The 23,962-nt window shown below is 54.8% G+C and overlaps 2 protein-coding genes and 2 non-coding genes across 4 annotated transcripts in view; all 4 read right to left on the bottom strand.

The window, feature by feature from the left end:
* The window catches only part of PLXDC1 (plexin domain containing 1), a 55,670-nt gene extending 45,120 nt beyond the window's left edge, over positions 1-10,550 (bottom strand). Inside the window, exons 1-2 of the mRNA XM_047708754.1 lie at positions 10,200-10,550; positions 2,306-2,484 (exon numbers count right to left, since the gene is read on the bottom strand). Of these exons, the coding sequence (XP_047564710.1) occupies positions 2,306-2,484; positions 10,200-10,275 (255 nt within the window). The 5' untranslated portion in view covers positions 10,276-10,550. The remainder of the gene's footprint in view (positions 1-2,305; positions 2,485-10,199) is intronic.
* A 1,702-nt stretch (positions 10,551-12,252) lies between these two features.
* Positions 12,253-12,324, bottom strand: TRNAC-GCA (transfer RNA cysteine (anticodon GCA)). The gene has a single exon. It is a non-coding gene; the product is annotated as a tRNA-Cys (tRNA).
* Positions 12,325-13,023: 699 nt separating this feature from the next.
* TRNAC-GCA (transfer RNA cysteine (anticodon GCA)) lies at positions 13,024-13,095 on the bottom strand. The gene has a single exon. It is a non-coding gene; the product is annotated as a tRNA-Cys (tRNA).
* Positions 13,096-13,760: 665 nt separating this feature from the next.
* On the bottom strand, positions 13,761-20,314 carry ARL5C (ADP ribosylation factor like GTPase 5C). Its single transcript, XM_047708738.1, has 6 exons — positions 19,060-20,314; positions 18,365-18,425; positions 17,245-17,392; positions 16,421-16,504; positions 15,764-15,915; positions 13,761-14,600 (listed from the first exon to the last, which is right to left on the bottom strand). The coding sequence occupies exons 1-6, from the start codon at positions 19,103-19,105 to the stop codon at positions 14,552-14,554; spliced, it is 540 nt and encodes a 179-aa protein (XP_047564694.1). The 5' UTR covers positions 19,106-20,314; the 3' UTR covers positions 13,761-14,551.
* Between the last annotated feature and the right edge of the window lie 3,648 nt (positions 20,315-23,962).

Here is a 23,962-nt window from a genome sequence, read left to right as displayed (position 1 = left end):
AAGAAAGAAAGAAAGAAAATAAGATTGAGAAAATCTTCCAGAAAATGGACCACCACCACCAAGCAAGCTATGCAAACACACAGAGGCAAAAGGCATAGACAACAGGAGAGAGAAGGAAATTCAAGGATCAATCCTTGATACGGACTTCTAATCAAGGGGAATTGTGGAAAGAAGAGAATAGGCAGAGAGAAGACTGTCAAAGAAATAAAACAAGAGGACTTTCCAGAACCGGTGAATGTAAGTCCTAGGTGGCAAGAGTGCAGCACATATCCAGTGCAGTGGGGAGAAAAAGAGCCAGAGGCAGGGCACATGACCGAACTTCCAGAATACTGGGGTTTACCCCCTCAAATGCTTCCAGAAGTGGGGGGAGAGCAGTTATAAACAAAGAACCAGCGTAAGACGGACAGAAAACCTCTCAACAATGACATTGGAAGCCAGGAGATAATGCCTGCAAACTTCTGAAGGAAAATTATTTTTAATCTAGAATTCTATATTCAGCCAGACCATCAATCAAGTATGAGGATAGAATAAAGGCATTTTCAGACATGCGAGCTCTCTAAAGAATTTTCCCTCCTGTGTAACCTTTTTCAGGAAGCTAAACAAACAAGGGGGAGAGGCAGGGAAGAGAGGACACAGGGTCCATGGAACAGGGTGCCCAACACAGAAGACAGACGAGGGGGGAGGGTTCCAGTGTCAGAGGAGAAGGAGGCCCCACCATGACCTCAGGGTGGTTGCGAGGGGCAGCAGCCAGCGCAGGTCAGAGCAGGACAACAGGAGAGAGGTTTCCATGGGGTGGGGGTGGGGGTGGGGGGAATAAAAACAGACTGGTTGGACCACACCAAAGTTCTATTTGAGGCCAGTGGGTATATAAGAATATATAACCATGGTAAGTACAGAAAACTAAGCAAAGGGGGTTCGGGGCAAGGATCCAGGAAAACCAAAAATCATATAAGAGAGTAAACAATGATATTACCCTGATTGGGTTAGTGGCGAAGAATATTTACATGATTATCATGATAAAAAGCAGAGCATATGGAATTAACAAAAATATTGAGAGCAGGATGACACTCGAGGGAGTATATAAAAGACAAATTTTCATGTACACAACAGGTAGTCAACAGATAATGTCTAAATGAATTAATCAAGAGGCAGCAGCACAAGCAAATTACTTAGGAATACGGTGGTAACCGCCAGGAGAAAAGGCCTCCTCCAGTGGCGCCTCTGGAGCAAGGGGCGCGCAGGTGCAGAGGGGCGGGGCAGAGGGGCGGGCAGGTGCAGAGAGGCGGGGCGGTCTGCCGCGCTTTGTTCTCCGATCTTAGCAGCATTTGATCTTTTTTGACTACCTGCGTGCACTCCTTTGATGTAAAAAGATCTTTTTGAACATAAAGAAATGTACGCGAAGAAGCACATCCTGTTGTTGCTTCTCGTTTCATAGTTTTTCTGCGTCCTAGGAATTCAATCTCAGCCATAGACGCCTATACACACGGCCAGGGGCACGCTCACACGTGTAGGGCCACACACATTCATCACTCACACACGCACAGACAGCCCACGGTGGCAGACACACAGGCAAGCGTACGTAATACAGAAAACCCTCAGACACACGTGCAAACACACGCACACATGGTGATCGATTCACCCACAGACGCGGAGTCCCCGCCAGGCTCCTGGAAAGAAAGCCGGCTGGGGAGGAGGGCCAGACACCGCAAGGACGGCGCCTCCTCTGGGCCTTGGCCCTCCTGGCCTCCCTTCACCACCACCACCCGTCCTCCACAGGCAACTGACCCCAGGCAGAGGAGGTTCTCTGCCCCAAGCTCCACACTAATTGCCTTCTTTACTCTGTGCCCTGCCCGGAAGCTAAGCAGCCTGAGCCTCTGCAGCCATTAAACCTTTGGGGCTGCGCTGTCTGTAAATGGTGCAGAAATGCAAAGGGAGAGGGGCCTGAGCTGGCAGCTGGGTGTGACTAGTAATGCCACCTTCATTCAGCTTTTAGTGGAGGCCACAGGCAGTGAAAAAGTCCAGTGCCAGGAGTCCTGTGCACAGGCTGTGCATCCCTGGGCAAGTCACTTCCCCTCTCTGGGTGCATGAGGAGGAAGGCAATCTATGAAGCTCTGAGATGCTAAGATTTTATGTCCCAGGCCGTGCCCTGCTTTCATCCCTTCCCCTGGGATACCTTTCTCCATGCTGACATCCAAGGTCAATCCCAAAGAACATGTGATTTGTGCATCTGACAGGTACACATAGGGCACCTGGGGAGCCCCCCCAATTCCACTTCCCTCCCCTTCCACGTTCCTCCAGCACTTACCACCACCCTGGTCCTGTTATCAGGTAGTGTGTCAATGGCCAGGGTGCCCCCGCCTGGGTCTTGGCTCAGCTGGGTCCTGTCCGACTCCGACACCTGCCCAGGGCTCTCTCGGGCTCTCCGACTCCAACCCTGCGTGGTCCCCTTGGCAGCCCATCCAGAGCCTCGGCCTGCATCCTGACCTGGGAGGAGACAGAACGCTGAGTCCCAGCAGTCAGAACAAAGGTCCACAGAGGGGACCAGCCCATGTACTCTACGGAGGCCCCAACCCCACGCCGTCCCTAAGTGTGGGGACACCCCACATACACTGAGAGCCTCGGGCCAGCTCCACGCCTCACACTCTGTGCACAGAACACCTCTAGTCCCTCACCCCGGCCCTCCACAGTAGATACGATGCTCTCCATTTTGCGGACAGGAATCAGGGGCTCACAGAGGTTAAAGATTGTCACACCTTGGGTTAGGGATGGAGGTAAGTTCCAAACCTCCAAAGAGGTAATTATGCTCAACCTCCAGGGCACGCTGGAATCATCGGCAGAGCTTCAAAAATTCCTCCTGTCTGGGTCCCACCCCTGAAATGCTGATATAATTGTTCTGTAGTGTGGCCTGGGCATTAGGAGTCTTAAATGATCCCCAGGGGAGCTTTCTCCAAAGCCCTGAATCGAACTCTGTAGACAAGAGTGAGAACCATTGCTCTGGAACATTCCAAACCAGTTCCTTATTTCTCCATCATAGAATCTCACCTTCCAGGGGACTCCATGGGCGAGAAGCCTGAGAGTAGAGCTCTTTTAGTTCAGGGCTTCTCAACATTAGCACTGTGGACATTCTGGACTGGAGAATTCTTTGTTGTGGGGGCTATCCTGAGCCTTCTAGAAAGTCCAGCAGCATCCTAGCCTCTGTCCACTAGATACCAGAGGCATCTCCTCCCAGATGGTGCCGATTGAAGATGTCTCCGTGATGGGGACCACTGTTTAGTCCTGCGACTACCTCCAAGCCACTTGGGCAAGTCCCTTTCTCCCTAAAACGTTGAGCTTCGCCACTATTAAGGATGGCAAATAGGTTTCATCTCAAAAGTCCTCTCTAATCGATTAGCGACAGCCAGGAGCACTCTCTAATTGAGACAAACTCGGAAGCTCCATCTGCGTGTAGCAAGAGAGATTGTCATGATCAATTAACAATGTCTGCCAGGGCACAGGATTGGAAAGACGCTGCACACCGGCCGGTTAACAGCCATCCCAATCGTTCTCTTCTGTCTCCTCTAGGTCGTTAAGTGCATTCCAAATGTCACAGAAATCATGCTATTCCTTTTTTGGAAGTATCTGTGCCCCCAAAGATGTGTCTTTTTTTTTTTTATTTAAAGATTTTTATTTATTTATTTGACAGAGAGAGATCACAAGCAGGCAGAGAGGCAGGCAGAGAGAGAGGAGGAAACAGGCTCCCTGCTGAGCAGAGAGCCCGATGCGGGGCTCGATCCCAGGACCCTGAGACCACGACCTGAGCCGAAGGCAGTGGCTTAACCCACTGAGCCACCCAGGCGCCCCCAAAGATGTGTCTTATATTGTCACTGCAATTGTCACACCTACTATGGATGTGTGTGTGGGATACAGATCACTGGAGAGGTGGATCTGGTATTTCCTGGGATATTCATCAATTCCAGGCCCACTCCACGTCGGACACCTTTCTCCACCTCTGCCTACCCTAACCCTCCCCAGAGCTGCTAGATACAACCCTCTTTCCTAGAGCGCCGATGATGTAACTACGTGCCTCTCTCCCTGGTAGACGAGTTCCCCCAGGACTGTCCCATCTTCTGCAAATATGGATCCTCAGTGTCTAGCAAACAGTAGGTGCTCAATCATTGTACAATTGAGGACACGATACTAGAGGTAAGTAACTCTTGGGAGTCAGCAAGGACAGAGGTTGAGACAAGGCTTGGCCAGCACCAGGCCTGGGGCTGGGGCCAGGACTCTGCTGTGGGGCCCTGGTTTGTCATTAGACATTTTATCCAATTAAGTCATTCTTGGCTGCTGGTGCCTGCTGGACCCTTGCCGGCCCCCTCTCACTTCTCTGCCCCTAATCGCAACCAGATGCTCTGGAGAAGGTGGGGAGAAGGGTGGTCCCCAGGCCCCTTCCCCAAGTTGCCCACTGGCTGAGATGGGCCTGCGCCCAGAACTGGGAAGGCAGTGTGCCCGAGGCTCAGACCCCAAGCCAGGGCTGTCTTGCCCTTCTCGGGTGGGGCCCACAGCTGCCTCTGGAGATAGAACCGTTTGTGCGGCTGCTTTGCCCGGCTCCCCGGGTCATCTTGCAAGCAGCCCTTGAGCCTGGGCGAGAGCCAGAATAGGAAAAGAACGTGTACAGGGCGAGCAGAGGAGCTTAACAGGTCTGGAAGGGGGTGCGGAGGATCTGGAGGCATCACTATCCTGCAATGGAGACAGAAGGGTACTTGAAAAGTGGGGGTCCAAGGCCTGAGAGGAGGGCTGGAAAGGGTGACCCAACCAGCTGTGGGGTCAGGGAAGGGACACCTGCACCCACAGGCTGTGTGACCTTGGACCTGTCGTTGACCTCTCTGAGCTTCCGTTTCCTCAGCATGAACACAGGGATGACAGTCATGCCCATAGCACAGGCCGCCATGAGCATCAAATTCAAATGTCAAATGAGAAGTCTTTATAATCAGAGAACTTGGGGCTCAGGTCAGAGGCAAAGTGTCCATGAAGGCAGGCAGGGAAGGGGATGGAGAGGGAAGTGGCCCAGGAATCCGCCCTACCCTGGCCAAGCCCTGAGTCTGACCCTCTCAACCCCACCCCCACCTCTGTCTCCCTGCCACCCTGCCCCCTCCCAGTCTGCTGGGACAGGACCTCACCCCCTCAGCCAACACAGCTGGTGGCTCACATGTGTGTTGCACGGCCCATGTGCCTGTGCACACACAGACTTGCCCCAAGGTCCTGGCCCTACTCCCCACGCGCTCACACCTTGTTGCCAACCTCTCCCTGTGCTTGGCCCCTCTCTGCTCTACCTTCTGTCCCTCCCAGCACCCGTTTTACACAGATGCATGCATGTGAGTGTAGCTGCCTGGGAGCCCCGGCCAGAAGTACCAGAAGAGCCCAGAGCACCCACTCCTGGGTCCCGTAGCCACCCGTCCGTTCATCCACGGCCCCAAGTCGCCTGCCGTCTAGTGGGCTGTCCGTGCCGTAATAGGGAAAATAAAAAATGACAGCTAACTTTTCGAGAACGCTTAGTCGGTGCTAGCCCTCTTCCAAATGCTTGAAGCCCATGAACTCATTTACATCCCGCAGTAACCCCTTGGGATGGCTGCTAGGTTGGGTCTATTGTGCGAATTGGGAGCTGAGGCCTGAAGGTGTCGTGGAATCTCCCAATGTCACACAATTAGTCCATGGCAGGACAGGTGCACATGGGCAGGCTGACTTCCAGGAGGGCTGACTTCAGGGTCTGCTCAGGCCATAGGGAGGGCAACAAGAGGGGACCAGGAGCCCCAAGCTGTTTCCTCAGGTGCAGGGACGGCCCGGGGAAGGCCTGGCATACAGGCTTGGCTCACTGGGGACCATCGCGCCCAATCTCAGGAGCCCTGTCTAGGAGACCATGTCCCCTGGCACAATGGGGGGCGCCCCAGGAGTGCCGCCCCAGACCCTCTGTGGGCCACTGTCCTGCTCTGGCACCAGAAGCCATGGGCTGACTTCAGGAGGCCACGTCATGCCCAGCAGAGCCACCCGCCACCCCCGCTTGCCCTTCCTGCCCCACAGCCACCAGGCAATCCAGGAGTCACTGCAGTCACCACCCTTAATGCCCTTGAGGTAATCTCCCGCACACCCAGGACAAACTTGATTCCCTCCCTCCCAGGCTTCCAGCTCACCCCTCAGCTCTCCAGCCGAAGACCCTTTGTGACCCCATCCCTGCTGTCTCCTCCAGCCCCCTGTCTCCCTAAAAAGCCCTCTCCAGGACCCAGCCTGGCTCACTCTGGCCACAGGGCCTCACACAAATGACTTTCCCAGCCAAGACCACTCTGCTCCATAAGTGAACCCTTCTGAGGAGCCGTTGCTCATCCTTCAAGTGCCATGAGATGGCACCTCTTTCCAAAGCATCCCCCGACATCTCTCCCCTGTCATCCCAAACGCTACCTGCACTGTCCCAGCCCTGATCCCCACACGTAGTTGCCATCTGTGCTTCTGCAGGCTCCCGGCTCCTGATGCAGAGCCAATGCTGGGTAAGCACGGATGGAGGACGGAGGGAAGGAGGGAGGGATCCAGGGAGGTAGGGTAGAAGGGGCAGGGAAGGGAGGGAAGGAGGGAGGGAGGGGGCAGGAGAGAGAAGGAGGAAAGGAAGGGAGGGAGGGAAGGAATCTTCAAAAGCCCCTGAGTACTTGAGGCTCACAGGCTGAGAACACCCTTCCCCCGGGGCACAGGCAGCAAGAAAAGAGCACAGGTTTGGAGTCATACAAGCTCGGGGATGAACTCTGAATCTAATGCTTACTGACTGTGACACTGGACAAATTACATAAGCTCTCTAAGCCTCAGTTTCCTTATCTGTAAAACGGGAATGATAAAACCTACACTTGTAGTTGTTTTTGAGTCCTTAACAAAATGATACGCGCAGAGCCCCCAGCAAAGTCCTCTGGCCTTCTTTCCTAGGGGCTTGAGAGAGTCTCCAGACCCTGAACTGAAATCCTATGTCCTAGTTACAAAGCCCTCAGCGGCATCCTCTTGCTGGGAAACCCACTGAAGTTCTCACCAAGGACCCTCCCTTGGGGAGAGGGAGGGAGGCACAGGGAACTAGCAGGAAGGGACCACCAGGAGAAGAGGAAAAGAGAGAAGAGCCTGGCTTTCTGTGAGTTTCTCTCAAAGGGAGAGTCTGGGGTCCGTGACCACCTCCTGATTCGCTCACTCATTCAGTACACACACATTGAGGCCCTAGTGTGTGCCAGGCACTGGGCCGGGTGCCAGGGCGACAGTCAACAGGTGGACACAACCCCTGGGCCCCAGAAGATTCTAGTTGGAAAAGACACGTAAATGAATGAATGAATGAATGAATGAATGAAGTGGTGGATGAAACAATGTGACATGCTGATGAGTACAGGCAAAAGGGCTGGGCTTTATTGCTCCCCTGGGCAGAGCCATCATGGTGGGCCTCTCTGAGGATGTGGCCCTTGAGCTAACCAACACCTGGACTTGAAGACCAGCGTCCCACAGCCTGGGTGTGTTGAGGGATGGGGCAGAATCACGGCTATAGGGACCCTAGACACGATCTGGTCCAAACCCCACTTTATAGAAGAGGAAATCCAGGTGCAGAGAAAGGAGGAAGTTGCCAGGGTGGCCAGAGGGATAGATGTTGGGCCTGATCTCCTGACTCCCAGCCCAAAGACAAGCCCTCCAGCTGCTGCTTCTTTCTCTGTCTATTTTAGGCGGCTCCAGTTCCCCTTGGGCCAGAGCCTGCTGCCCCTGCCATGCCCCATGCATCCAAAGGCCATCTTCCTGTCTGTCCATCTGACTGTCTATCAGCCTCTTGCGGTCTTTCCTCACCTCCCGACTATATCTTTGGCTTCTTCATCTTTCTCCTGCTCCTGTTCTAACGCTGGAAGGAGTTTCAAGGCTCCACCAAACCAACCAATCCATCAAGAGGGAGGGGAGATCTCAGTTCCCTCCTGAGGCTCCCCCGAACCCTGCCCCACCCCACCCCCACCCCAGAGAGCTTGGAGTCTTGGGGCTGGATGGCACTCCTTCACATCTAGCTCCCCGATGCCCTTTCCCCAGGCCCCAGGGCTCCACCACGGATCCCAGCCAGGCTGTCCCTCCTTGGTGGCCCTCCCCTAGAATGTCCTACCCCCCCACACACATCTCTTCTTCCCAGAAGACACCGATACCTCCGCCTCCACCTAGGCCTTTCCTCCAGTGCAGCCAGGCCTGGTGGAAAAAAAAAAAAAAACAACAAAACAACAAAAACGAAAAACACTGGACTGAGAGTCAGCAGCTGCCCCCTCTGGCTTCCCAAGCACTTCCTGAAGTCCAACCCACCTCTCCTGCCACAGAGAAAGTCCATTTTTTCCTGGCTGAGTCTCTGGCAAAGCCCAGAAGACAGGGTGTCCTCGACTTAGAGCTTTGATTCAAGTCTCTGCCTGCCCTTCTCTTTCTGGCCTCCCCAGGCGTCTACTACCCCAACCCGACTCTGAAGAGACAGCTTTCAGCCAGGCCCCAGGCTTGCCACCTCCCCCCACCCCCCAGCACAGGCTCCTTATCTCCCAATTCCCTTCCCCCAAACCTCTCTGTGGTTCTCCCAACTCAGTCAGGGGTCCAGAGCCCTTCCTCATCATCCTAGTCACATCCTGAGTTCAGAAGGTCTCACCAAGTTTGGGGTTGCAGAGGACCTCAAAAACTGACCTGGCCAACCTCTCTTTTTCATATAGACTTTTTCAATTGCCAGTTACCCACATATATCATAACAAATCTGAAAAGGAAAGACAATCCTGAATAGGAAAAAAAAAAAAAGAATCTTTCATAATCCCACCAAGAGTCAAAGATTTTGCTCACAGCTCACTTTAGAAGTGGCGAAATAGGCCCAGAATAGGAAAGTAACTTGCTCAAGGTCACACAGCAAGTGAGATGTGGGGACAAGAAGCCAAGTCTCCCGCCCTTCTCTGCGTGGTCTCCCTGAAAACTGGTGCTTCTGTACCACCGGCCTTTTGCCACACCAACTTCCACTGCTCTCTGCCTGCATTTCCATCACTATCACCCTTCCCCACCCTCCTTCTCCACAGGGACCCAGGCCTGTCTTGTCTACACACAAGTCCGTTGAAGTCAAGAACACAGTCACAGACGCTGTGCCTGGGGCTAGCACACCCCAGAGACACAGCAGCCCAGCTACAGCATCTCCCAGGACAAGCCCATGACCCTGTTCCATCCCATTTAAGGGACACCTATGTCCCCGAGGCATAAAGTTCTATCTCCTCAATTCCTGCTGTCAAGAGGCTAGACTGCAAATTACCCACCTCCCAACCCCAGAGAAGTCTGGGGGCCTGAGGAGATAGGAAGGTAATATAAAAATACTGAACAATGTTTTTTTTAATAATACGAGAGGCTCAAGGTAGACCTCAGAAAGGACTTCCAGGTGGGAGAGATGATTGTGGAGAACTAGTGTAGGGAAGAGGAGTGTGCCAAGAGGAGCCCCTGCTCCCCGCCATCCAGAGCCAGAGCAGCTGATGGCCAAAGGCCACCAGGACAGCAGAGCGGGAGTGACAGGAGGGTCCTGGAGACTGGGAAACGGGGGAGCAGCAAGTTGCTTCTTCCTGAGCCCCAGAGGGTTCTCCAGGCTCCAAACAGGGAGAGGAAGGCGGTGGGACAGGCTGCTACAGAGCTTCCTCTAGGAGAGATGCTGGGTCTCCACCATCCCTCTGGCTGCTCCCACCCAGCCCCCAAATGTGAAATGGATTCAGACCTAACCTGGGTCAGCTTGGGGCTGGGGTGGGACCTGGGGGGTGGGAAGAGAAGGAGGTGGCAAAGCTGGGGCAGGAGGCACCCCAGACTCTCCGTCTCATCAGAATTCAGCTTCCCTCAGTGTGACGAGGGGTCCCTATGACTCCCCTACCGTCCTATTTGGGGCCAGAGCCCATTGCCTTATGTAGCTCCCTCTACTAGGGTCCCTCTGGTGTCCTTCCAGGAGGGAAGGAGAGGCGAGGGGCATCAGTGTCTGATGCCTCCACCCTCACTCGCACACCCGATGTGTTTAAGAAAGTGGGTCCCTGTCCACCTTTCACAACGCACGGAGCTCCTGGCCCTCCGCGGACAGTCCCCCCACCCACCCGACAACGCGGGCCGGTGGGTACTTGGCCTTGCCCACGCCCGCCTGCCTGCTCCCTCCCCGCCCCCCGCCCACCCCGACCGACTCCGGCCAGTCCTACCTGCTCCGGGCGGGGGGCTCAGCGCCCGGGCAGCCTCCCTGAACACCAGCACCAGGAGCCAGAGCTCTGCCCGCATGGTGGGTGCCAGGACCCGCCCCCGGCCCGCTGCGGGCCGCGGCCCCGGACGAGGGAGGGGCCGGGCTCAGGCGAGGCAGTCCCGGGGGCTGGCGTGCCGAGGGGTGGGCGGCGAGGAGGCGGCGGAGCGCGGGGCCCGGCGGGGCGGCGGGAGAGGCGCGGGCGTGGGCGCGGGCCGGCGGCGAGCGAGCAGAGCGGCGGCCTCCCGGAGCGCGGACGGGGAGGGGGCGGGGCGGGGGGGCGCGGCGCCTCCCGAGTGCTCCCAGAGTCTTCCCCGGTCCTCCCAGCCCTCCCGGAGCGCTCCCACCGCGGAATTGGAGGGGGGTGGCTGGAGGCGGAGTAGGGGACAGGGCGGGAGACCCTGGGCTGGGAGAAGCGGCCCCCCACCCCGCACCTTAGCTCCTGCCTCCCTTCCCCTCCTCAGCCCCCCTCCCCTCGGAAAGCCGCTGAGACAAGACCGTGGAGGGGGGGTGTGTGCACACCCCAGGAAGGGACAGGCGCCTCTTTCCTCGGGCGGTGCACTCCTGCCATAGGCACCCCCTCCTCCAGCTCTACCAGGCTTTCCGACTTTCTGGGCTGTTGCTCAGAGTTCTGTGGGTTTCTGATGCCCATCCCCACCCCAGGAATCTCCCCTTGCAGCACAGACCACCCCCGCCCCAGCTTCTCTCACCAACAGAGGCCTGAATGCCACTCCCCTCCCCGGGGCTCCTCTCCCTTTTCCCCATCACCGCCCCCGCCTCCCCCCGTTCCCAGCACGGTCTTTCCCATCAGCCTGGTGGACACCGTGGTAGAGGGCAGCCCGGACCTCCCCTTAACCCCAGAAGGTAACCGAGGCCACCTTTCTCTCTGGGGACCCCAGGCCTCTTCAGGGTCCCAGTCAATCCTCAAAGCCAGTCTATCCCCCTCCCCCCAGCACGAAGACATCTCACCCCACCTGCCATCACCTTATGACAGACTCTGGGGAATAGATCGCCTTTTTTTTTTCCCCTTTTCTTTCAGGACAGAATAAAAATACCCACAATTTAGGAAATTTAATAGACGGCAGGGAATCAGGTCAGGACACGAAGGTGCTGATTCCCTCCCCTGACCTACTTCGTGCGGTGGCGAGGAGCTGGAGCACTCGAGGGTGGGAGGATGAGGGATGAGGGGCACCTGGTTTCTCACGGGGCTGGGGCCTAGGGACTGGACAGTCGCGGACAGGTAGGGACACGGAGAGCTCATGAAGGAATTCCCCAGGAAGAGGGATACGCACGGGAACAGAATAAGTGTGGGCTGGAAGAGGGGAGGGTTCCCTGACACTGAGGCCAAAGACAGGAACTGAGAAGGGAAACAAGAACCAAAGACCCCTAATCTCTCAGAATCTCAGTTCCTCCTTCCTCTGGATGCAGAGTCCCAGAAACGACCTCCTCCAGCCCTAAACGCTAATCCTTTACGAGAGGACAAGGCAAGGCCTGACTGTAAGTTCTTCCTGTTGTCTAATTCAAATCCCGACTCTCAAACCGGAATAGGCCGCCGTTTCCAGCTGCGGCTTCTTGCTGCCCTCTAGCGGTCAAGTGGGGGAGCTGCGGTCTGTCTTACACGGTCTCTTTAAAGGCTCGGATTGAAAACAGCAGCTTGGAAATAATCCCAAGCAAGAGACGCGTAAATTTTTTTAAACGTAAGCCTCTGGAACTTGCCACCCATCAGAATCACCTGGAGGGCTTAGTAAAAATACAAATTTCTGAGCGCCACCCTCAGGTTTCTTAATTCAATAGTTCCGGGAAGCCGGGAATCTGCATTTCTAACACGTTCCCAGGTGGTGGTGCTAGTCCGGGGACCACAGTTTAAGATCCATCGCTTGAGAATTCTCGCTTCTTGCACTGTCTCGCGTCTTTCCTGCACCAATTGTGGTCTGCTCAAAAGAGAGATGGCGAAAGCAATGTCAACATAAAATGGAGAAGGGAGAAAATGGCACATGGAGACATGAAAACAACTGCGCAGGGGGCACCCGGATTTGAACCGGGGACCTCTTGATCTGCAGTCAAATGCTCTACCACTGAGCTATACCCCCTCTGCTGACGTCTGGGCGCAGTAATCTCTTAGTCCTATGACTGCGCAGGCGCTGTGATGAGCCCGTGAAAAGAAGTCGTGTCCGATGTTTACAAAAGTTGGAAATAATATAATCTCAAAAAGATTACTCGCCTGAACGCAGAACTTGTTTCCCGAAGCTCTGAGCTTAAGATTTCTACTGAATGATGTAAGCAAAATGGAGTTTGGAAATGGGAGGGGAGATCCCTCGAGATCCTTCGTTTCGGGGACATTCCCTGCGTCGATGTCCCCCTGTCCTGCCCTGTCGGAGCCCCTTTATTGCCTCTTGGCTCCCCTCTCTCCGTCCTGCATGCTCGGGCAGGGTTCTCTGGGTCTCCTTTCCCCAGAACAAGCCAGGACCTTAGGTCCTGGGCCTCTCTCCCCGGGCAGAGCCGTTGGGGTCGCTGGCCAGGCCTCCCTGATAGTCCGCCGGCCTCCGCCCTACCACTTCGGAAGTGCGCAGTCTGGGCTGTCCACCTAGGGTTAACCAGCAGCTTCTCGCCCTCTCACTGTATCCCACCCACAGACGCACGCGCGGGCTGAGCGCACGGATCTGCTCGTCGCCTGCCTGCAAAACGGGGTGGCAGGCCCTGACATCGCATCTCGCATCCCCTCTCCCCTGCCAGGGCACTTTGAGAGATGGGACTAGTGGATAAGAAAACACGAAAAATCTGGCGTGGAGAGGGGGCACCCGGATTTGAACCGGGGACCTCTTGATCTGCAGTCAAATGCTCTACCACTGAGCTATACCCCCACCATGCCGTTCACATGTTACTGGAATAGGTTTCTGTAGTATAAGGAGAAAATATTAAATTGTTTCGGTCCAACAGCTGTGTCAAAGTGACCTCATGAAAAGAACAGGTTGTGGACTAAATGGGGATAGCTAGAATTGCTGAGTTCTTTTTCCACCATTACACCTCAGGAAACCACAGGATTAAGGACTCCTGGACCTTCTATAACTGTGTCCAGACTGTCCCCAAGATGTCCAGTGCTGACTTGGGAAGGAGAGAAACCCATGTACTCCAGAACCATCTCAGGTCTTATGGAGTAAAAGCAGGGATCTCTGTGTTCAGATGGACAGCGTGGGTTTCCATCCTGTCTCCAGCTCTACCTCCAGAGGACTCCTGGGCTTCTCCAAACCCGAAGGGCCCCTCCTCCCCTCCTCCACGAGTCAGCATCAAGCCACGCCCACCCCTAGATCCAGGTAGAGCCGAAAGCTCCCAGTCGCAGCCAGCCAGGAGTCAGTTACCTGGCAGAGAGTGGGAGAGACCAGGACCAAAGAACCAGCCAGTCCCCTAGCCCAGTGGACACTTGAGGCAGTACCCCTTCCATTTCCCAGGAGAATTTCCACAGACCTGATGCCTTGTACAAAAAACAAAAGCCAGTTTGAAGCACAGGTAGCAGAAATGAGAAGTGAGCGGTCTTCAACAGCATTTATTACTCTTTTATAAAAATTCTAAAACAACTAAAAAATCGTTACAAAAGACAGCCAAGATAGGCACGCTGTAGGAATTGGAGACATCTGGGAGGCGTGGGATTCATACTGAAAGGACTGGAGGGCAAAGGATGGGACGGCTTAACTCTCAAAAGCTGTGGTCCGAGCCAGCATCTCAGAGGGAAGGGAAAGGCATGGGAGGAGTGGAACTCCCCACAGTGCAAGGGACTGTCCCCGTCTGGGATGTCCCATCCTTCTTCCTCTCCCTTCCCACCAGTTTTTGGCTCTGTCCTCCTTCCCCTGCACCTGCCCCCTTTGCCTTTCTGGAATCTCCTTTGCTCAAAGATGGCAAAGGGGCCAGAAAACTGGGGTGGGAATTGAGGGATAGGAGGTGGGGTTCTAGGAAATAAAGAGCATTTCTAGGGGTCTCCTACTTTATCCCCCATTTTTTTCCCCTCAAAGAGGTTGCAGGCTGAGGGGACGGGGCTCCACTTCCCAATCCCTCAACACATCTAACGACTTGCCTGTGCCTCCAAAGACACATGCTTCCCCAGGGTGAAGGGCAGCTCTTCTGCTGTCCTGTCTGCAGCAGATCGTACAGGCAGTCTAGCCCTTCGGTGGCGGGATTAGGTCGGGTGGACTTCGGCAATCTCACTGTCCATAGCTGACCCAGCTCCCATCAGAGAACCACAGAAAATAATCGTCACTTGCGTTTTCCACCCAAACAGTCCAAGCAAAACCCCCCAGAGTTTCTGGTCGGCCTCAGGTCAGGACATCAGTTGGCAGTAGCCCGAGACTGCATCCACTGGAGCCCCGCGGGCAGCCTGCAGGGAAGATGGAAGAGTATATCCCACGGATCAGTATATCCCATGAGGATGATGGCCTCCAAGTCGCTAGCCCCAACCCAGAGCCAATGGATTAGATGTAACAACCAAAGTTAAATCCCTTCTCTCCATCAACAAGTATAAACGGATTGAGTACCCACTGCACATCAGGTCCTGGGCTAGGGGCCGGGGTTACTGGTGAAAACACAGACATGCCCTCTGGGGCCTACAGTCTAGCAGAGGAGATGGATGTGGATTGGAGGAGGGAATGGCAAGGACACTACCAGAAATGTATGGTTCCTTGGACCGACCTCCCTTCAGCCTCCAGACACCTGGGTCCCCAGCCTGCTGTGATCCCACTCGAGAAAAAGGAAAGAGAACTTTCCAAGACTGATGAGAGGCCCTTCCTATGTGACCTTCACATCCTTTGCAACATTTGCCCACATAATTTCAATCTCCCTTTCCCACTTGATCTTTTCCAAACACTTGCCACTTTTAACTTACTATAGCTTTTTCTTAATTTTATTGTTTATTGTTGGCTCTCTCCCACCAGAATGTACGCCCCATGGGGGGAGGGGTTTTGTGTTTTGTTTGCTGCTGTTTCTTGGTGCCTAGAAAAGTGCCTGGCCCAGAGTCAGTGCTCGATAAATGTTGAATGAATGACACCGTTTGCTCTCTACAGAAACCCTAAGAGAGAGTCAGTACAATCGCCCTCCTCTTTACAGATAAGAAAACTCAAGGTCAGAAAGGGTCAATGACTTGTGTCTGGAGGGCTTGGCCCCCAGGTCTTCCTATGGCTTTCTCCTCTCCCTTCAGGTCTCAGCCCAAAAGTCACCTCCTAGTAGAGGTTGTCCCTGCCCACCACAGCTAACTCAGACCAGTTGTTGTCCCCTCCATCACTGTTAATCCAATTTCATTCTCTGCGTGGCACTTCTCAGTATCCGAAATGTTTGTGCTTAGGTGGAGGGTCACCCCTCTCCCCACTAGAATAAGCTTCCCAAGAGCAGGTACTGTGCCCTGCTCACTGCTTGCCCACATCTCAGCTGTGGGTGGGTGCGTGCCTGTGAGCCAGATTCTGACAGGGGAGAAACAGGAGAAGGTTCTGATGGTCAGCGTTCATTGACTGGGCCAGACCCTGGACGTCCAGGTGGGGAGCCACTAACCCTTCCCCGGTGAGGGCACAGCAGCCCTGGATATGCCATGGGTGGTCTTTGATGGCAGTCAGAGTGAGGAACTGAGAGATCTCCAAGGTGGTCATGGAGTTCTTCATATCCTGCTTGTTGGCAAAAATTAGGACGGAAGCATCTCGCAGAGCCTATGGACAGAGGAGCCCAGCCCCAGTCAGCCTGCCAGGGCCTAGCTTCCCATCCCCCTGCCCCCTAAGTCCTCCCTAGCCCCCTGCTGTCCCTGCAGGAGAAGCCCATGCCCCGTGGTACCCGACGTGGGGCAACCACACCCGCGGCGGACACCGACAGCTCGCAGATTCCCTGCCCCTCAGCTCTGTGATTCTTACGACAGTCCCATGAGGCAGGAATTTGGTGATCCTCCCCCATTTTGTATTTGGAAAAACTGAAAGAAGTGAAGTGACTTGTCTGAGAGGAGGAAGTCCCACGGTGAGTGAGAAGGGGGATCACGACCTGGACCAGTAGCTCTGGCTTCTGTGATCCTTCATCTGGGAGAAATTAGCCCTGTCCAGACAGCTGGGGTAGCGGCTCTCAGACACGGGGGACTCAGGAACGAAGCTCAGAGAGGCTAAGTGAGTAGGCTGAGGTCCCACGGCTAGTCCTCCCGGGGCCCTCTCCCAACCTCGGAAGCCTTACCTCGTGGGCCAGCATCTTATACAGCTCTTCCCGAGTGGTCAGCAGCCGGTCCCGGTCCGTGCTGTCAATCACGAGGATGACGAACTGGCCAGCAGAGGGCAGCGGTGAGTCGTGGGCTTTTCCCGCTGGAACTTGTCTCCCGCCCACTGTGTTCCCCACCCGGCCTCTGCATCGCCCTGATGTTAGCCCCACAGAGAACTGGTCCGGTCTCAAGCTCTCACTGCCCTCAAGTCCCGTTTTCATTCCCTTTTCCATCCAGAAGGTGGGGGAACACAGCACGACTCGGATTGCGAGCCAGAGGCGATGCTATGCCGTGGGCGTTGGGGTCAGCATTCGGGTCCCAGCACAGCCCTGTGCCCCTGGACCAGGCTGAGCACCATTTACAAATGAGATGAGCTCAGCGAGACGGCAGATCTTGCCCTAGGACACACAGCTGGTGAGTGGCGGTGCTGGAATTCGCACTCGGTCTCACTCTGGGAAGCAAACCACGGAATCCACGGCTGCCAGAGTGAGAAAGGAGGGCCCCCCGAGACCAAGCGCCTGCGCCACGCAGGGCATCACACAGAAAGCTGCCAGCAAGCAAAGCTGACAAGAGGTATTCACAAATTTTAACAAAACATTGCTGCATTAAGGATTTGAAACACATGTGTTAGCCGTTTGGTTTGGTTTGGTTTGGTTTTAATTTTCACAGCCATTGGGGCAATCATTATTACAATCTCCACCTCTCAGATTCGGGTAATGAAGGCTCAGAGAGGGGAAGTGACAGGCTCAAGTCACACAGCAAGCAGCCTTCCAGGCCTCTCCAGCCCCAGCATGCCACTCACCTCGGTGTTGGAGTAGTAAGCACTCCAGGTGGAGCGGAGAGCCTCTTGCCCGCCTATGTCCCATACAAGGAAGTGAGTCTTCCGCAGAACGATCTCCTCCACGTTGCTACCGATGGTGGGAGATGTGTGGACCACCTCATTCATCAGGCTGGGGAGGGAGGAGAGACCACCAAGAGCTCAGCCCATTCTGCTCCTAGCTCTGGGGCCCCCAGCCCTCGGCTCTCGAGTCAGGCTAGATCTAACTCAGAACAACTCGGCCCAGGGTAGCCAAGCCTCTGGTCACAGGGGAGTGCAGGTGGGAGTGAGACTGAGCCTTGTCCTGGCGCGGACCCCAGAGATGGGAGTCATATTAGAGCCATGTCTCCAAACAGCAATATGCAGCTGGATCACCTGGGAGTCTTGTTAAAATGCAGAGAGAACACACACATTTTTATATGTAGAGGGCATCTCTGGAAGATCTGGGAGTCTGGGCTGATTGGGAAACTTACTTTTCACTCTGCGTGCTTGTAATGTTCGATGCTCTCTTTTCTTCTGGTTTAAGATAAACATTTGCATGTATTTCTTTTTCAGGGGAAAATTTTCCTAAGTAAATACTCTGGAGGTTCCAAAGGGGGAGAGATGCCATCCACAGAGTGGATATTGGGAAGAGCTCCGATGGATAATTACTCAGCACACGTGCCAGACCCTTCTAGATGGGGAGCTACAGAGCTCACCCTGACTCAAAACTGGCCCTCCCCTTTGGGTTTGAAGAAGGGGAGAAAGTTAAGAGGCGAAGGTGGGGTGCAGGAGTTAAAAGGTGGGACTCACCGCTAGGGGGAGCGAAGAGCAGGGAGGCAGGAAGTCAGTTTCTGACAGCCTCTGGCGGGCAACCAAGTTTGGTAGGGGCGGGGATGGTGGGGACCACTGGGGTCGCCCATACCGGGCAAGATTCGAATGCCAGGCGAGCGGCCACAGAACTGAAGGGTCACCATGCCAGTAAGATCTCATAACTTCCCCCCCACGATCACTCTTCCTGGCTACTGGAAAACCTGGGAACCCAGGGAAGAGTGATTGGTCCAAATCTCTGTCAGTCTGGTGGAAAGAGCCAAGCCCCATCTCTTTCCACCCGAGAGTCACTTACAACTGGTAGAGGATGGTGGTCTTTCCCGCGTTGTCCAGTCCCACGATGATAACCTTGTGCTCTGGAGGCATCCGGGGGTGGGGGTGGGGGTGGGGAGGGCAGGGTCAGGGCCAAACTCAGTAACCAAGGGTACTGAGTGCCCCACGGGGTTCCCAAGAAGGAGACGAGTGTTTCCAGCGAGCTGGGAGATCTCTGCTCACTGTACCATTTCTGCTTCCCTGCACCCCTCCCCGACCAAAACCCAACAGGACAGGTTTCCTCCCCGACCCCGACCCCGGACACCAGCGGCACTCCCGGACAGTGGAAATGATTGCTGAGCCTTCCTCGCTCCACATTTCCAGAAAAGCGGTTTTCCGAAAGGTCCGGGGCGCCTTGGGCTGGCCAAGAGAAGGGGTCTGGAGAAAGAGCCACGATCGCAGGAAACCCGCGGCCCCTTTTAGCCAGGAGGACGGAGGCTCGCGGAGCCCTGAGCCCCTGTATGCACCGAAGCGCGCCACCCGCGAGGAGCAGGAGGGGAGGGGGCGGGAAGGGGCTATGGAAGGGGGCAGGGGAGACCCCGGAGCTTGCAAGGAGCGCCCACGCAGGATCTTCGGAGCCCGAGGTCCCCCAGCGCATCCGCCCTGACCCCGGATTCGGGGAGCCCCGGGTGGGAGCCGAATCAGAGCAGTCGCTTGAATGCGCTGTGCGCCCTTTACCCTGGTTCCCGAAGACGCCCATCAACTTGGCGATCAGTTGTCCCATGGCGCGTCCCGGGCTAGGGAGGGGCAAGACTCAGCGACCTTCGGGGGCCCGGGTCGAGCCTGGGTGCTTAGAACCCCGCCCCCGGGGAGGGCCGAGCGAGTTTTGCCTATGAGGTCACGGAAGCCCGACGAGTCACCTGAGGGACCCGGGAATCCCCTGGGACACTGGCCCCTCGCGGGTGCTATGAATGTCACAACGACAGCGAACAGGCTACTTGTCTAGAGCCCTAGAGGTGCAAGGAAAATGGGGTCCAGACTCCACATCCCTCCCCCCTTTGCCCTGAGAAAACTCTAGAGGTTCTCTGGGTGACCTGCTCCCTGACTGCATCAAGGAGGCCCAGCACAGTGACCCACTGCCAGGTCCCAGCTGTCCCTTCTCCAAGTGTCATGTCTGAGCACTAGACTGAAGCAAAACCCTCCGTTCTGCACCTGCCGCCTGTGTGGAGCAGAGGGGTCACTGATCCTCTCTGCTGGGAGAATATTCCAGCCCTAGTTGGATCTCCAGCGGTTTCACTAGAGATTTCACTAGGGCTCTTGCAGACGCACTCAAAGTGAGTTCCCTTAGGGAAGGGCGGGGTCTCCCTCCCTTTTGGAGGTCCCTTGGTGATAGGCAACTTCTAGGAATAAATCCCTACAGCTTCTACAATTCGTTGGCAAACCACTGCTCAGGCACAGCTGCCAGATCTGGGGGATGGACATCTGAGGATAGGGACAGAGCAACAAGAGAGATCTTGCAGCTAGAGACCCTACAGAGGGGTACCAGATGCCAAGAGCCAGCAGGAGAGAGCCCGAGCCAAAGAGAGCAGTGCTGGAGGTGGGAAAAGGACGAGGGGACTCTTTTAGTTGTGAATTTCCTTCTTTGCTTAAACTGGGAAAAACCAGAAAACAAAAAGAGAAGTGGGAAGGCAAACCCACCTCAGTCTGAGGGGACAGTTAGGAGAGGTCAGTTATCACACAGGAGAATCAACTCCCTCTGCCCCCACACTGCCCTGGTCCTCCCGCAGCGCATTAGTGCTCCCCTCCACTAAGGGGAAAACCTCTGATTGTCTCCCTTCCTCTGCCTCCCCCTGACTCAGCACAGCCCTATTCACCGACATAAAACCCAGCCCAGAGCCTGGCACTCCACAGCTCATAAACCTTCAGTGAGTCCCTAGTGCCCACTGGATCTAGATCAGCCACATCATCTGACATTCACAAGTCTCCATGAACAGCCCTCACCTGCCTTTGCAGGTGATCTCCCACCTTCTACGTCCACTGGTCCTTGCCCACACACACCCAGCTCCTTCTGTCATGCTTTTGCTTCTGTGTTTCCTCCACCTGAATGTCTTTCACCTTCTCAGAAAGGTGGATTCTTAAAAGCCTTTAGCCGCCTGCCATAGAAACCACCGACTTCCCAAGCCCTGGCCTGGTTCTCCAGACAAATGGGGCTTCTCTCTACCCTGACACTGGAGACTGGCCTGTTTCCGCCAATCAGCCCTGAGGCCAGGAGGGTGGGGTTCGGGTCTTGCTCAACTTTGTTCTCCGCCCACCCCCTCCCGGCCTGGTCCAGTGCCTGGGACCTTGTTGCTACTGGAGTGAAGTACAATGAGTTATGCTAGAGCCTGAAAGATGGTGTTTCAAGCATTAAAGAAGTATGAGCATAAGTTGAAGAGGCATGAAGGAGGCTGGGAAGTCTATGGAGAGAGCAGAGGAAAAACAGTCAGCTAAATAAGGAATTCTCACCTCAACCGCCTTGGTGCCTGGAGTTAGAGGGAAGGAGAATTGACTACCAGAGCCCATTTCAGCCCCAGGAAAGAAGGAACGCTGGGTGCAGTAGAATGGGGGTGCAGAGGGCGCTGGGGGAAGCAGCAACACTTTAAACACTTTAACCATCTGTTTCCTGGGGGGGAAAGGAACCCCTTAGTGCATCCTGCCCCTCCCTCCCAACTACCACCACCAATTGCAGAATTGAAAGTGACGTTCTGCTAGCTGGAGCACAGTCCGTCACAGACGAGAGCTGCCTCTGCTGCCAGGCCTAGAGCTTGGGTCTTAGGGAGCATTCATTCATTTATTTGACAAATATGAGTCAGGAGTTAGGAAATGGGCCAAGCAGACAAAACAGACCCGGTCTGGGTCTTTTGGAGCCTTTACCATTTAGTGCGAGAGAGAAATAAACACCAAAAATAAACATCAAAAAATAAAACCAGAACAAAACTCTGAGAGACAGTATGTAGGAAGGCACATTTTCTTGAGGATGTGATTATTGGCGCTAAGACAAGATTTTTCTCTAAGGTACCACCTAGAACACCCATTGCTCCCGGGCCGTGGAGGTCCCAGATCAGCTTCTGTGATTTGTTGGAAGGTGGGAAAACCTTCAGCCACACACTGGACTGAGGCCTCTCTGACCTCAGTTCAGAAGCTGGACAGAAGCTACAGGTCAGGGGCACCTGGGTGGCTCAGTTGGTTAAGCAGCTGCCTTCAGCTCAGCTCATGATCTCAGGGTTGTGGGATCGAGCCCTGCATTGGGCTCCCCGTTCAGTGGGGAGTCTGCTTCTCCCTTTGCTCTATCTATGCTTGTGCCTCCTCTCTCTCAAATAAACAAATAAAATCTTAAAAAAAAAAAGAAGAAGAAGAAGAAGAAGAAGCTACTGGTTCAGTGGTCCCCGACAGGAGGGGTCCCCAGTGCCTCAGTTCCCAACTCCCTGAGGTAGTAGTAACCCCAGTCCCCCAGTCTCTCTAGATCTAATCCCAGATGACTTTATGGTTGTTGAAATCCTCACATGCTGACAACCACCACCGTGCTGAATGAACATCAGTTGAGGGCTTGTGGTTACCAAAACACAAGAATCTCTCTTTCTTCATCTCTCAACATCTCTAAGTCACCTAGAAATGCCCCCGCCTGCCAGTTCCGGGAAAACACAATTTCAGGCAGAAGGCACATGAAGTGGAGACAAACATACTCAGACACCTGCTCCTTCCTCCCCAACCCTCCTCCCCTTGCAAAAGCCAGAGCAGGGGACTCGGCATGAGACTCGGGGCTTACAGGCACCGCAGAACTTGAACTCCAAAGATCTGAGTTCAAGTCCTTGCTCCATAGCCATGTAACTGTGGGCGTTGCTTAGCCTCACTGAACTTTATCTGTAAACTGAAGTTAATAATTCCTGCCATTGATTCAAAAGATCGGGGTCCACCCCCAGATGGAGCTTTCTGCCATTCCCTGATTCTTCAGACTAAGCTGCCTTTTGTTCTTCTCCTCTTGGGTGTCCTTCCACAGGCACCATAAGCCTACCTTGTCCAAAGCTTGACATTGTTTCTGCCCCTAACCTGGTTTTTCCTGGCGCCTGGGTGGCTCAGGGGGTTAAAGCCTCTGCCTTCGGCTCAGGTCATGATCCCAGGATCCTGGCAGCGAGCTCTCTGCTCAGCGGGGAGCCTGCTTCCTCCTCTCTCTCTGTCTGCTTTTCTGCCTACTTGTGATCTCCATCTGTCAAATAAATAAATAGAATCTTAAAAAAACAAAAAAACAAAAAACACCTGGTTTTTCCACCTGCTTCCTCTATGTCCGGGAAGACCATCACTCACAGTTGCCCCCAGACACCTCCCTCTCTCTCACTGGCCACCACCAATTGCTCTCCAAGAGCGCTGGATTCTAACTGCTTGCTGTCTCTGGCTGCCACTGCCTCCTTTTCCATCCCACTGCCTTGGCCTAGCGCAGCCCCACCTTGTTTCTTACCCGGAGGACCACAGCTGTGTCCAGGCTAGCCCCTCCAATCTATGCTCCAAACCGCAACAAAGACAACTTTGCCATTGCTGCTTACAAGCCTTCAGTGTCTGCCCAGTGGCTTCAGGACAAAGCCCAGACTCCCATCACATGACTCAAGGCCCCCTACGATCTGCTCCTGCTGACCCTTCTCTGACCACCACCTTGAGAGCACACTTTGCTGGTGAAGTACCAGAAACATGCCATGCATGTCACCTGCTTCCTCTGCCTTGAACACTTACTCCCCCCGCCACCACCACGTTAACTCTTAACCAGGCTTCTAGACTTCACTGAAGCCTCACCTCCTCTGAGCAGCCTCTCCTGACCTCCCCAGAGTAAGGGAATTTCCCTTCTACCAGGTTCCTGCAGAACCCAGTGCTTCTCCCAGCAGAGAGCCCACAGTGCTGTCCTGAATGGTCTGTGGCTCCCTTTTAGACTTGTGCCTGGTACACAGTAGGTACTCAATTAAAGTTCAGTGAGTAAACACAGGAATAAAGGATTGACTCCTTTGAAAGGCAGTGGGGTAAGAACACTAGGCTGGGAGGCAGAGACTGGACTCCAATCTCAGCAGTCTTTGCCATCAACTCCCTGGGATCTTGGGCCAGCCTCCTGACCTGCGGACCTGCCCAGTTCCTTTCCTTGGGTCTGCTAACCTTTCAACTGGAAGGTCTAGATGGCTGCTGCCCTCTACACTCCCCCACCCCCCGCCACATGCACTTAGGGCAATAACATACAGGTGAGGGACCCAGGAACTCTAGTCCTCCAGGTTCCCCACCCCAGAAACAAGGAGAGTGGAGAAATGGTTTGAGTGCCACATGAGGCAGGATACACGGGCCAGCGGTGACAATAGTCTGGGGTCCACATCCTGCCAGCTGGTGATGACAGAACTGACATAGACACCTGCTGACTTTCTCACTCTTGATGTTATCGGGCTGGGGCTGGGGTGGCCTCCATTCTCTGCCCCCCAAAGTAGACTTCTTTCATCCCCCAAAGCTGGTCAGCCAGGGCATCAGTGGAGAAGGGCACCAGACGGAACTCAGCCACTCTCAGGAAGTGCTGGTTGGGCTGAGCCCACAGGAGCAGAAAAACTGGATCTCACCCACTGAGTAACGCCTGTGACAC

This window comes from Lutra lutra, chromosome 16 (genome assembly GCF_902655055.1).
Source record: "Lutra lutra chromosome 16, mLutLut1.2, whole genome shotgun sequence".
NCBI classification, from domain to species: domain Eukaryota; kingdom Metazoa; phylum Chordata; class Mammalia; order Carnivora; family Mustelidae; genus Lutra; species Lutra lutra.
The sequence above is the reverse complement of the archived record's forward strand: the minus strand, read 5'-3'. Positions and strand labels throughout refer to the sequence as shown.

What these genes read in the sequence shown, in the direction of transcription:
- ARL5C (XM_047708738.1), bottom strand. Translation starts at nt 19,105, where the DNA reads ATGGGACAACTGATCGCCAAGTTGATGGGCGTCTTCGGGAACCAGG. An exon ending in GGGCGTCTTCGGGAACCAGG is followed by an intron (nt 18,426 to 19,059) that starts GTAAAGGGCGCA and finishes GGATGCCTCCAG; the next exon opens with AGCACAAGGTTATCATCGTG. An exon ending in CTTACTACTCCAACACCGAG is followed by an intron (nt 16,505 to 17,244) that starts GTGAGTGGCATG and finishes TCTGCTGGCCAG; the next exon opens with TTCGTCATCCTCGTGATTGA.